This window comes from Sorex araneus, chromosome 2, assembly GCF_027595985.1.
Source record: "Sorex araneus isolate mSorAra2 chromosome 2, mSorAra2.pri, whole genome shotgun sequence".
Lineage (NCBI taxonomy): Eukaryota > Metazoa > Chordata > Mammalia > Eulipotyphla > Soricidae > Sorex > Sorex araneus.
Genome location: NC_073303.1, coordinates 176,736,752 through 176,749,585, shown reverse-complemented (window position 1 = coordinate 176,749,585; position 12,834 = coordinate 176,736,752). Strand labels below are relative to the sequence as shown.

The window sequence follows — 12,834 nt, the reverse complement described above, 5'->3', positions numbered from 1 at the left end:
GGACAGCTAAATAAATATAAAGCCAAACTCCAGCTAGAATGAATGGTCTCTCTCTCTCTCTCCCCTAAAGGTGAATACCAGGGAAATAAACCCAAAATACCATCAATCACAATTTTCGCTTTAAAATTAGCAACAGTATAATGAACCTGTATACCTCTGCTTAAGGTAATAACTATCTTCAAGTAATATTTAATAAGCAAGAATATTGTCATCTTGCTCTGATAATTGCAGTTACAATCTTTGTCACAAAGAAGTACAACTTATTAACTTTTGTGGCACGTAAAATAAACTATTATACCAATCCAGAACTCCAAAGAAAATCACCCACAATAGCAATAAAGAAATTGAAATTTATGTTTATTGCTGTCAAGGCTATTCTTTCATATGCTCCATAAGCTTGTCTGATCTTGACCTAAAAAGAAAATGAAAAATCAAAACAAAACAACACAGTCCTGAAAGAACAGGTATGGGATGTGATGTTCTAAGAAGGTAAATCCCTAAATTGTTCCCACAAACCTGTGGGATTTTCATCATTTAAATTCTAATTTAAAATGTACAGTTGGTGTGTACACTGCTTTATATATTTTGTTTGCATGTAGCATGTTCTGCAATCACAAAATGCTGAACCAAATATTCACAATAGAAGAACTGCTTAAGTAAACTGTACATAAAATGACATTAGAAAAATTATCTTTGAAAACTGTTTTCTGGACTGCCGGCATCATTCCACTATTTGGAAAGTATTTCTTTTCCTCCCACAAATCCCCTTCTACTTTCCAGAGTAGTTTACAAAATCATTTTCATTTCCCTCCTCCTCAAGAAACTTTAAATGTTTTGCCATGGGCTAAATTAGGAGTGAAATCATTTTCAACAGACACACACAGAATGTGTTCAAGAATTAAAAAAAAAAATCAAATTAAGACTACATTAATACCATTATTTGGCATTTCACTGATTCTAAAATTTAAAACTTCAACTTTATTTGCCAGAGGCACAAAGAGAATTGGAACAAAATGGAAATGGGGGGAGGGGTGTCATTTCAAGTTACCTTGGCGTATCGAATCTGTAGCACTCCCGTCTCCAGCTGTTTGATTCGAGAATCTTGGGTGGAGATGAGGACTCCATCCTTCCTCCACAGAATCGTGGGCAGCGGACTGCCTGTGGCCACACAGCTGAGCACTAAAGTACCATCCACAGCAACGGTCTGATTCACAGGACCTTGTCGAATGACCGGGGGAGGCCGGTCTGCAATCACTGCCAGAAGACAAAACAGGAAAGAGCTTTCTGCAACTGGAAGCAATTTTCTAATCATCCAAGCAACAGCATTCGCTTTTGGCTTTGTAACAAACTAATTAAACAACTAATTAAAGTAAGAAACATGCATTATTCAGAATGCATCTATATGATACACTGACTCAGAATATTAAAAGGAGGTACCAAAGCCTCCTTACAAAGGATCAGCCACTGCATGAGTTCACTGCATGGCCATGAAACCCATTTAATTTCCTAAAAAAATAGAAGTCAATTAAGACTGTGGGTGATGGAGTAGTAAGCAGCATTGAGAAGTGCAACTCTGGAGTTCTGAAATTGTGAAAGGTGCAATCAAAACACATTTTAAAAAGCACCCCCTGTCCAAGAAACATGAGAGATAATCTAATAAGTTAACCCATTCAACTACTTAATATGTCAAGTTTGGTGGCCAGCAGAAAAAAAATTATGGTACCATACTAGCATGTTTGACAATTCTGGATTCAAGAAGGTGCTTTAGACGTACCTAATACAATGACATGATTGAACTCATTTTTTTAAAAGCAATTCAGGGGTACAATAGCAAAAAATTTACACTAATGCATTTAGAGAAACTATAAATATTGTTGGAGGACAATCCGAAACTACAGTTTAAACTGAGAATATCAACCAGTGGGGAGAAAAGGCAAGAAGGGACTGATTACAGGCGATATAAGGACAGTGTGAAGAAACTTGGAAACTTGGTGAGGGTGCAAGCACAATAACATTTATATCAAAATCATTAACATTAACATATGTGTTATCTGAATTGTATTTTATCCTAATTATTTTTTTGTTCGAGCCATAGCACAGCGGGTAGGGGATTTACCTTGTGCATGGCCAACCCGGGTTCAATTCCTCTGTCCCTCTTAGAGAGCCTGGCAAGCTACCAAGAGTATCTCGCCCACACAGCACAGCCTGGCAAGCTCCCCGTGGCATATTCGATATGCCAAAAACAGTAACAAGTCTCACAGTGGAGACATGACTGGTGCCCGCTCAAGCAAATCGATGAACAATGGGATGACAGTGCTACAGTGCCACATTATTTTGTGGAGGCCACATTTGATGGTGCTCATGGATCACAACCCACAGTGCTCAGGAGATACTGGTGATCAAATTGAAGCCAGCACCAGACAGGGCACGTGCCTTACTCCCTGTATAAACACTTTTTGTGTAAAGTTCATTTGTGCTTAGGACTTACTCCTGGAGTCAGGGATCATATCTGGAGGAATGTGGAGACCCGTACGCAATGCTAGGGATTGAATGGGGGCAGATGTCGATTAGACAAGCACCTTACTCTTGTAGGATCTCTCCGCAACCCTCACATTTTAAAAACATTAAAAAATATATAACTTAAGTTCATTCCCTAACTTGGAAAATATTAGACTTTCCCCAAATTGGAATTAGCATAACTGGAAAATACTTTTGTTCCTTCTATTACCTTATTAGTTTTTTTGTTTGTTTGTTTTTCATAGTCCTGCAATCAATACCTTACTAGTTTTCATACACTGTAGTAAGAATGGAAGATAGTTAAATAAAATATAAGGTTATTCTGTTCCTATGTTCAAAATCTAAAAACTATCTCAGATGATGAAAAAACATCATTATTTTATAGAAAAATCAGACAACTTCAATGGATATAAAATAAAGCTTGCTTAAAGAAATTTTCTAAATATGCAGTATAATCAATTTGGATAAATATTCAAATCGATGGTTTCATAAGTGAATATAAATTAAGCTTCAGATTTTTAAAAATTTTTACTAACTTTTAAAATTCTGAATACTGGGTAAATTATTTTAAATCACAAATACGTAACTGACCATTTCAAGAAGATGCCTGATTAAAGGGAACTGGCTGTCAGAATAACTAGATATTGGAGGCAACAATCTAAAAACCTAAACGTGTCAATGTTCAAAGTTATATGCACCAAAGATTTTCACAAGCTGTAGTCACATTTCAATTTGTTCTTCATTTATCAAGTAGTAATTATCGGTTTTTACATTCACTTCATGAAAAACAACAAAAAAGCAAGAGTAAAATCAGCAACTGTGCATTTCCACTCTATCCTTCAAATTACCTTCCTTCCTTGGTACTCGTATGGAATTTGCTGATACTAATGAGGATGTATTGGAGATCTGATTTTTAAAACTTGGCAATAAATAAATAAATAAATAAAACTTGGTAGGAATTTTTGATACGTTGTGCATAAAAACGTGAGTCAACAATTCTTTTGCTTAGAATTGTCTAATCTTCACGCTATCTGTTGAGACTACAAAAAATCAAATTAGAGGCCCCTCCTGCCAAGTATTAAAAAAAAAAGAACATGTCTTATTGCATTTGGATTTTATAATGCTCTACCACCTGTGTTCCCTTGATTAGAATAATATATGAATATTTATTTCCAGACATTAATTAAATTAGTTACAGAGTGCTTCTCTATAACTGATTAAAATTAAGTCCAGTAACAGAGTGGTTTTCGTTTGGTAGATTTGCTATATTTAGAAACAATTCAGTAGCAGGGTTTTATTCAATATTCTATATCTTTATACTTATTTCATTCATCATCCTATTCCTATGTAGCATTGACACCTTCTCATTCCAACCCAATATAGCATAAAGTTGCTATTTTCTATGTCATTTCTTACATACTGGTTGACATTGAATAGTCAACAAACACAAAGCCAAACAGAAGTAGAGTTTGATAGTACTTTCACCATCTGTCATGAGTCTTTGGGAAAGTTCCTCACATTCTGTAGATCTCAGTTTTTTAATTTGAAAAAGAAGATATGTAATAACTTATTTTAATCACCACAGGGGGCTGCTATGAATATCAGAATAGAATAACAGATATAAAAGGGCTTCACTAATTGCAAAAATTCTAGGCATACATATCAATTATGATATCACTGCTTATCCTGTTCTTGGAAAAACAAAAGCAAAAAATCAAAGACATAGGTAATCAGAACTAGAAGAATTAATGAAAACAATTTCAGGTAGAAAAACAAAACACTTTGTCATTGTCAAGGGTTAAAGTATAGAAAAAAATTTCAAACTAGAACAAACCTCAAATTAAATGTCTAATATATTTACAGTAATTATTAGAATGAGTTATCAGGTATAAAGCATAAACTAGAAATAGGAGAACTACAATTTACTGCAGTGCATAAGAAAAGGCACTTCATAGAATTTAGAAAGATACAGCACTGATGCTACATATTTAAGTTATGCAGCATTATAGCCAAAAGCTTTTTAAAGCTCCTGAGTACCTAGGCGAGGTTTGCAGGACCAAAATCTAGATGTGCAATTTTAAACAATTTAAAAATAATTGAAATAGCTTTGTGGAAAGTCAACAGTATATTAGTGTTCACTTATATTTTAAAACTCACTTCTTCCAATAATTTTTATAAAAAACTCACTTCTGCAACTAATTCTCTACATCACTGTATCACTATCATCCCATTGCTCATCGATTTGCTTGAGCGGGCACCAGTAACGTCTCCACTGCGAGACTTGTTATTACTGTTTTTGGCATATCGAATATGCCATGGGTAGCTTGCCAGGCTCTGACTTGTGCGCCAACTTCTCTCGGTAGCTTGCCGGGCTCTCCTAGAGGGGTGGAGGAATTGAACCCGGGTTGGTCCCATGCAAGGCTCTACCCGCTGTGCCATCTGAAACAAACTTCTTAACTTTGGGGGGGGGGATTTTCCCCATCTATAAAATGAGAATTTACCAGATTTGAGCCTGTGATATGTCACATAGCGCTTGGCACAAAACAACAACAACAACAACAACAACAACAAAAACTGAATAACTGTGAAGTAAAATTAATAAGCATCTGTATTAGGCAATGGTGACAGTAGTGCTGGTATAAACCAGTGGTCTTCAATTGTTGGTCTGGAGCAGACTGTGTAGAAGTTCACAGAAAGGATAAAAACTAGTTCAATGCCAAAATGGTTAGAACTGCAGGTCCATGTATTGGTATGTAGATTGTGCCTATTCTCAGGTTGAAGAATGCTAGTATAAACATAGTGAAATTTCAAAGACAGCCACTACTCCACCTTCTGTGACTCCAAACTTGATTCACTGTGCCTTTATCTTTGATCTGTTTGCAAATATGTAAGGTCAAGAAGCTAAAATTAAAAATTTACAGAGGGCTGGAGTGATAGCACAGTGGGCAGGGCGTTTGCCTTGCAAGCGGCCAACCTGGGTTCGATTCCCAGCATCCCATATGGTCCCCTGAGCACCGCCTGAGTGCAGAGTCAGGAGTAACCTGTGCATTGCTGGGTGTGACACAAAAATTTAAAAACAAAATTAAAAAATTAAAAAGAAAATAAAAGTTTATGGAAATAACTATACTACTAGTCATTCTCTAAAACTGAATTGATAATTGATAAGGATATTGGCAGTACTCACAATGATTATAGTCAGCCTATGAAGAAAAGACTATAGTTTGCACTATAAAAGTTAATTCCAAAATAAAATTTAAAAACAAAAATAAAATGCCACCAACAGACAACACATAGTCACTTTAAAGTTTCTCAGAAACATTGTGTTAGAAATAAACATAAATGAATTCAAAACTCACAAATTCAGAATGTGTGTATACATATATAATCACATGCAAAAGTAGGCAGGCTTACTCTGTTGCTACAAACATAACTCCTGACAAGGCAATGCCAGATGGCATTTAGGAAGTTTTGCCTTCAATTATTAATTATGAGATAATAAGTTACTAAAAGGTATTTTTCATTTTTATGCATTCATATATATGCATACTAGTATTTATGTACATAAAATTTATATATTCACATATAATATACATAATAGTACTACAGGGGTAAGAATCAGAGCCACGAATCCAAATTTTGAATCCTTACAAGAGCTAAATGTTCATTTTGTCTTTCCTTGCTTCTTCCACTCATTAAGGAAAAAGATTATTGAGAATCTCCCACTTGAAAAAAGGCTACTGAGAATCTCCCATTTGACAAAAATTATATATCCATGGGTTATACAATTAAATAGACAAGGATCTCACTCTGAACTTAATTATGATTATGGAAACCAAATTCAGAAGAAATGAAGTTACAGCATATAATATGCACATATCTGGCATAGATAGGCACAGTCTGAACAGTCAGAAAATGCTTCTTAAAGAAAGTCATATTTCTAGAGAGTAAAAACAGCCTGAGAAGAACTCGTAAAGAATTAGGGCTTGGCTGCAGAGGTCATATCATAAACTTTAAGACCATTAAATAATAGAGAATTTATTCTGACAACACTGGAAAATAAAGGACATCAACGCATTACAATTTTATCTAGATTTCCCCCCAAAAAGATCATCTATTAAATTTTGTTTTGTTTTAGTAGCACTAAGTATATTTTATGACAAAATAGGAAGTGCACTTTACCTGAAGTTAGTACTTAAAACACATATATACTATCAACAGTTCTACTCAATATATAGAAATCATACAGTGCTGCTCAGTAAAAGAAATAAAAGAAATGAAGAAAGAAGTGAAACAGAGTTCATTTGTAATAGACACATTTTATATAATTAAACTTCAAAACAAACCTATAAATACTTGGAAATAAAAAAACTATAAATAATTAGAAATAAAGAATAGAGTTATTAGCAAAATTGTTGGATACAGTACTAATACATAAGTCAGTTTTATGTGAAGGTACGTGCCTCAAACAGTTTAATAATGAAAATTTAAAAAGTATAGCTATATAGTCATATCAAAATACAAAGTATTATAGCTATTTATGTGTTAAAATATACGTAAGAACTCTACCTGAAAACTACAAGGTTTTGTTTTATATGTCTTATTGTTATAAAATTATAGTTAGAGAATTGAAAAGGACACAGACAAATTGCTCTTACAGATTAAAACCAATACATAAGTCCAGGAACACATAATTTCATTAACAAAGAACCGAAACCTTAAGCAATCCATCAACAGAAGAAAGAAGAAAGTATAAATAAGTTGTGATCTATTTTATTTATTATTATTTATTTATTTATTGCTTTTTTTGGGTCACACCCAGCGATGCTCAGGGGTTACTCCTGGCTCTGCACTCAGGAATTACTCCTGGTAGTGCTGGGGGACCATATGGGATGCTGGGGATTGAACCCAGGTGAGCTGCATGCAAGGCAAACACCCTACCCGCTGTATTCTCACTCCGGCCCAAGTTGTGATCTATTTATACAATGAAATGCAACACAGTAACAAAGAATACTGATTCTATAAATGTACATATACACATATGTATGACTTTCACTGACATTTTTCAGAATCTAAGTTGTCATACACAAAACATTATCAACTGCATTGACTTCGTTGAACATCATAATGAACAGGAAAACTAAACAAGGATAGCAAAGAGAAACTTATTGACTGAAAAAACAAAGTAGAAATCATTGATGAATCTAGAAATATTGTATATCTTAAGTTGATTGGCATTATATGAATTAGTTTTTTAGGCAATACCATTTTACCTTATTTAAAGCTATTTAAATATTCTTTATAATATACTGTGTTGGTTTACTTATATCACTTTATATATAGTGTTCTTATTTTTGCTGAATTATTCTGAATATTTATTCTTACATTATTACTACTTCACCTTATGGTTTAGAGAGCTCTAGTGTTATGTCTTTATAATATATTTGATAGTGATAGATCATGTATAAGGTAGTTGATAAAGAGAACAAAGTCATATTATTGGAGAAAAAACACGTTCATCATCATAAGCTGCATGTAAGATTCATTGAACTATTTATCTTATTTCCTTATGTTAATGAAGGGGAAAATGGCAATCTACAATAAAATTTATAAAACAATGGTAAAATTTTTCCAAACACAGAAACATCCCCATGTAATACCAATGCCACATAAACCTTCCTATGTATAAGTGCTATGCTATTGTGAATCTAAATTGATGTTAGAAATGTACAGGCCTAGAATAGGCAAACTAAAACAAGAAAAAAAAAATCAGGATATGTCACTGTATCAGCCTCCTCTTTGGCTTTAGATAAAAATTACTGTTAAAAAAGCCAGGTGAGGGGCTGGAGCAATGGCACAGCGGGTAGGGCGTTTGCCTTGCACGTAGCCAACCTGGGTTCGATTCCCAGCATCCCATATGGTCCCCTGAGCACCACCAGGGGTAATTCCTGAGTGCAGAGCCAGGAGTGACCCCTGTGCATCGCCAGGTGTGACCCAAAAAGAAAAAGAAGGAAAAAAAGAGCCAGGTGAAACTAGAGGGCATCACGCTGAGTAAACTCTGAAAAAAGAGACAAATTCAGAACTTTCTCTCTCATGTTTGGGATATAAAATATAGTAAGGGGTCAACACATGGCCAAAGGCAGCAGAAGCAGAGAAGTGTTCTACAGTACCAAGGTTACGAACCGCGTTTACATGTTGGGGGGTGAGGGTGCGGCTGGAGGGGCCCTTAGGGCTTGTTGGAGGGAAGCGGGCACTGCAGTGACGCTGGGGGTTGGAACCAAGCATGCATGAAAACTGCTAACAGCACTGTAAGTCACAGTTGCTCAGTAAAGATAGGGGGAAAGAACAGAATGTCATGTGAAAATGGTAGCAAGTTGTGAAAATATATATTCACTCTGGTGCTTTCTTTAGACCTCTATGCCAAACTTGAACATTTCCGAATCAAACGTGATACTTTACCATCAGTCACTTCCAAATATGCCTTTGTGATGATACTCCCGGCAACATTTAAAGTTTGGCAGATGTAATAGCCAACATCAGATCGCTGGACATTAGTAATCGTGAGGTCGCCGGTCTGGGAGACTGAAAAGCGGCTAGATGACTGTGGCGGCTGATACGAAAACAGCAGATTCTAGAATTTGAGAAGAGAGAATAAAGCTGTTCATTGTCAGACATCAATATTTTAACATCTATGCATCTACACAGATGATAATTTCATTAACAAAGAACTGAAACCTCAAGCAATCCATTAACAGAAGAAAGAAGAAAGCATAAATAAGTTGTGAACTAATTGATTGATTGATTGATTGATTGATTTTGGGGTCACACCGTGACACCACATGTGTCATATAAGCTAGGCATGCTTTATCACACATACACAAAAGTACCAATACATAAATACATATATATATATACAAAGATATTTACCAATTTAGTTTCAAGAATATTATTATTATCATCTTTGGGGTGCACATTAAATTCTCGGGCTTAATCTTGGCTCTGTGCTCAAGGGTTATTCTATGCTCAGCAACACTCCTGCAGGGCTTAGGGAGCTTCTAATGGTCTCAGGATCAAACCTGGGTCAGCAGTGTACAAGGCAACTGCCTCATCCTCCGTGCTATCTCTTGACCCCAAGGCTATTATTTTTTTCACTGGAACTAGTCTACTGTTAAACATACATTATAAAAGATAGTAATGGCCACCAAATTGTTAATCATTTCTTGCTTTTTCTTCTCGCTTGGTGAGCCTATGCATATTTTTTTTCTGAAATTAAAAAGCTGAATTTAAGAATTAATAACAATTTTATTTCTCTAGAAGACTATATTAAATAGAAAGTCAAGGAAAAGTGTGATTTTATTCTGTGATGCAAAATTCTCACTATGAATTAATTATGCTTGTTAGAAGAAGTGCATATTTCATATAAAATGATACATTATGCCATTATATTTTATGAAATAATGGATATTAACTACGTTCCTCTAGCCAAATATGTTGCTTCTTTTTTTAAAGTTTACTTTCCTTGTTAACATATATCATTTTAAAAAGACTAATTCCATTGAATACAGTTCCGCAAACATGAGTTGCATCGTAAAAGCAAGCAAAATTAAATTATTTCGAAATTTTATTTAGAGTAAATAGCTTACTGATTAATTAGAACAGATCAAAGACTCACTTAAATATTACACTATGAAGAACTTCTCAATAGTTTGCTATTATTATTGTACAGAATTTTTCTTACATAAATTTAGCAAATATGGTTCTTTAAGGGCAGGTTGAATGCATTTGAAGTCCCACGACACCAAATATGAAACGTAGGGTTGTTCTTTAAAAAAATTAAATTGCTTTCCATTTTCTTTTCAGTAAGTTAAAGTCTAATAGTGAGATTAGAGTGTGTAAGAGAACAGATCTTAATATTCAAGTTTCAATGTATATAGCAATTTCCAGTTTACAATATGTTTACATAGGATTTTTTTACATGTCTGTGTTTTCTGTGAACACCCATCTCTCAATTAATCTCTTCTTTTTCTTTTTTTTTTCAATTCTGGAGTAGCTTGTATTCTCTCTAAAAAGAGAATATCCTTTCTTTCTTTCCTCTCACCTTTATCTAAGAAAATTTCTTTTAATAAACTATTTTATTTCAATAAAAGTTTAGATAGTAGTATAGGATAAAAATGATCGCATTTGATAATATTCAAAGTAGAATATATAAAACATCTATTGTTTGAGAATTTCATAGTTTGATACATCTCATATGTATACATGTATAAGTATACATTTAGAAAAATATGCAAGTTCAAAAGATACCACTGGGAAATATACCAGGTTTTGAGATGCTTTGAGAGAAATTATTCCAATGATTAATCTTTCCAAGTTTTTATTAAAATTTATTTAGAGAGATGTGAGGGCAGAGGGGAAAATGTGTGTTCAACAAATGACACAGACTTCTCTAGAGTGGAAATAAGCAAGCAAAGAAACAGATTAGCCAGCAAGATGCATATTCAAGGCAGAACATGGGCTTACTTACATATTCAAGGCAGGACATGGACTTACAGAGCAAGCCTGATTGTCACTATTTTGAATATGTCCTTCGACATATAATTAAAGATATTTGAATAAAAGAAATGATAACACAATGAATTGGGGGAGGGAGGGGAAAGGAAGTCAATTTTTCCAGTAAAGGCCAAATCAGCACGATGTTAAAATTCATATGATAATCAATTACTATTCTGTCAGGCAGGAAAGACAACCCAGAGATCATGCGAGGCACACATGCCAGGGGCAGTCAGCTCAATGTCAGGTTTCACAAGTGCCCCGAGCAATTCCAGGAGACCCTTCTGAGTACTGAGTGCCAGAAACAGCCCAGGAGAATTGCTGGGGGTGGCCGCCAAAGCAACCAATCAGCCAAATGAATACTGTCCTATATATGACCCTGCACAGAATTAAAACAGTGGGATGACTTCTGTCTCTTGTCTTGTAGCTGAAATTTCTTTTGTGGTGGCTGTTGTTGCTGAGATTTTTTTTTGGCTGTTGTTTTTGGGTCACACGGGATGCTAAGGGGTCACTCCTGACGTTGCTGTTGCTTGGGGGACCATATGGGATGTCGGGGATGGAACCCAGGTCAGCCACTTGCAAGGCAAATGCCCTACCCACTGTACTATTGCTCCGGCACCGAGATTTCTATGTGCTCAGATATCTCAGCTCTCTGGAACCGAGAGCTATATACTATGTGACTTGTTTTCTGTCACCTCTTGACTCTCATCTTCGCTGACAGGAATATTTGTATAATGTCATACCTGACTCCCTTCTCTCCTCCAAAAAATAGCTGGTTGAGGATTTCCCGTTGCTTCACACTGAAAAGTTACAGTTCGCCCCAAGGCCACAACCTGGTCACGGGGTTTCACAACAAAATGTGGAGGTTCTAAAGGAGATGAAAACAATTATATCAATCAAAAGCATGCCATTATTGTCTTAATTGAGACAATTTGCTGGTATCCCAAGAGCTGCTTTTATTCTATACAACTCAGTAACCATTATAGTTCATAATGTACAAATTCACATACTTAATTCAATTGAAACTAAATTACATGCATATTTATAAAATAAAACAGAGCTGTTCAGAGAGGTTTTTATTACCTGACCTTCTAAGATTAAAAACCATATAAGAAAAAAAAAAACAACTTGAGCCAACAATTTGGCCCTTTACATTCAAAGTATACTTGGAATTTGTCTGAATAAATATTATCGTTGCTCATTCAAAGTTGTTTAAAGGTGAATGGACTTTAATCATAGACACAAGGACCTCCTGGTGTAGGCAGGCCCTAAAATTACTTTAATTTAAGTCAAAAGCTCCTGAAATGCTACTGTGCAAATTATAACCATTTAAAATCTTCAGTCCAATTACTCAAATAGAAATGAATTTAAAGTAATAGTGGAGTCGAATGCCTCCTTCATTTACATAGGCAAGGACATGTTCAAACAGAATATATATGGAAATGAGGGTAAATTTGAAACATCTGCTCATCCTGACATTATAAATACTGCCAGCTTTGTCCAAACTGTTTGATTTATACAGACTTAAATGGCCACTTCATCCAGCAGTAAATAGAGTGTCAGAAAATTATGTCAGTTACATTGAGTTCGGTGGCAGCTGAAAGCATGAGGTGTGCCGACAGAGTCTCTCCTGTGGGGCAATGCCTGTTTGGGGGCTCTGCTTTGTACTTGGGGGAAATGTGGGCTAAATGGGAGTCTTTCTACCTTCTATTTACACTTTTCGAATTCATTCCTTATCAGCTGTCTGGAACACCTAATTATTCTTCGCTC

At 35.2% G+C, this 12,834-nt stretch overlaps 1 protein-coding gene across 3 annotated transcripts in view; it reads right to left on the bottom strand.

Annotated features, from left to right (window-relative positions):
- Positions 1-12,834, bottom strand: part of ROBO1 (roundabout guidance receptor 1) — a 1,139,823-nt gene that overhangs the window by 83,198 nt on the left and 1,043,791 nt on the right. For all 3 annotated transcript variants that reach the window (XM_055125437.1, XM_055125438.1, XM_055125439.1), the window contains 3 exons: positions 11,808-11,932; positions 8,974-9,145; positions 1,049-1,254 (listed from right to left, as the gene is read on the bottom strand). In XM_055125437.1, the coding sequence (XP_054981412.1) occupies positions 1,049-1,254; positions 8,974-9,145; positions 11,808-11,932 (503 nt within the window). The remainder of the gene's footprint in view (positions 1-1,048; positions 1,255-8,973; positions 9,146-11,807; positions 11,933-12,834) is intronic.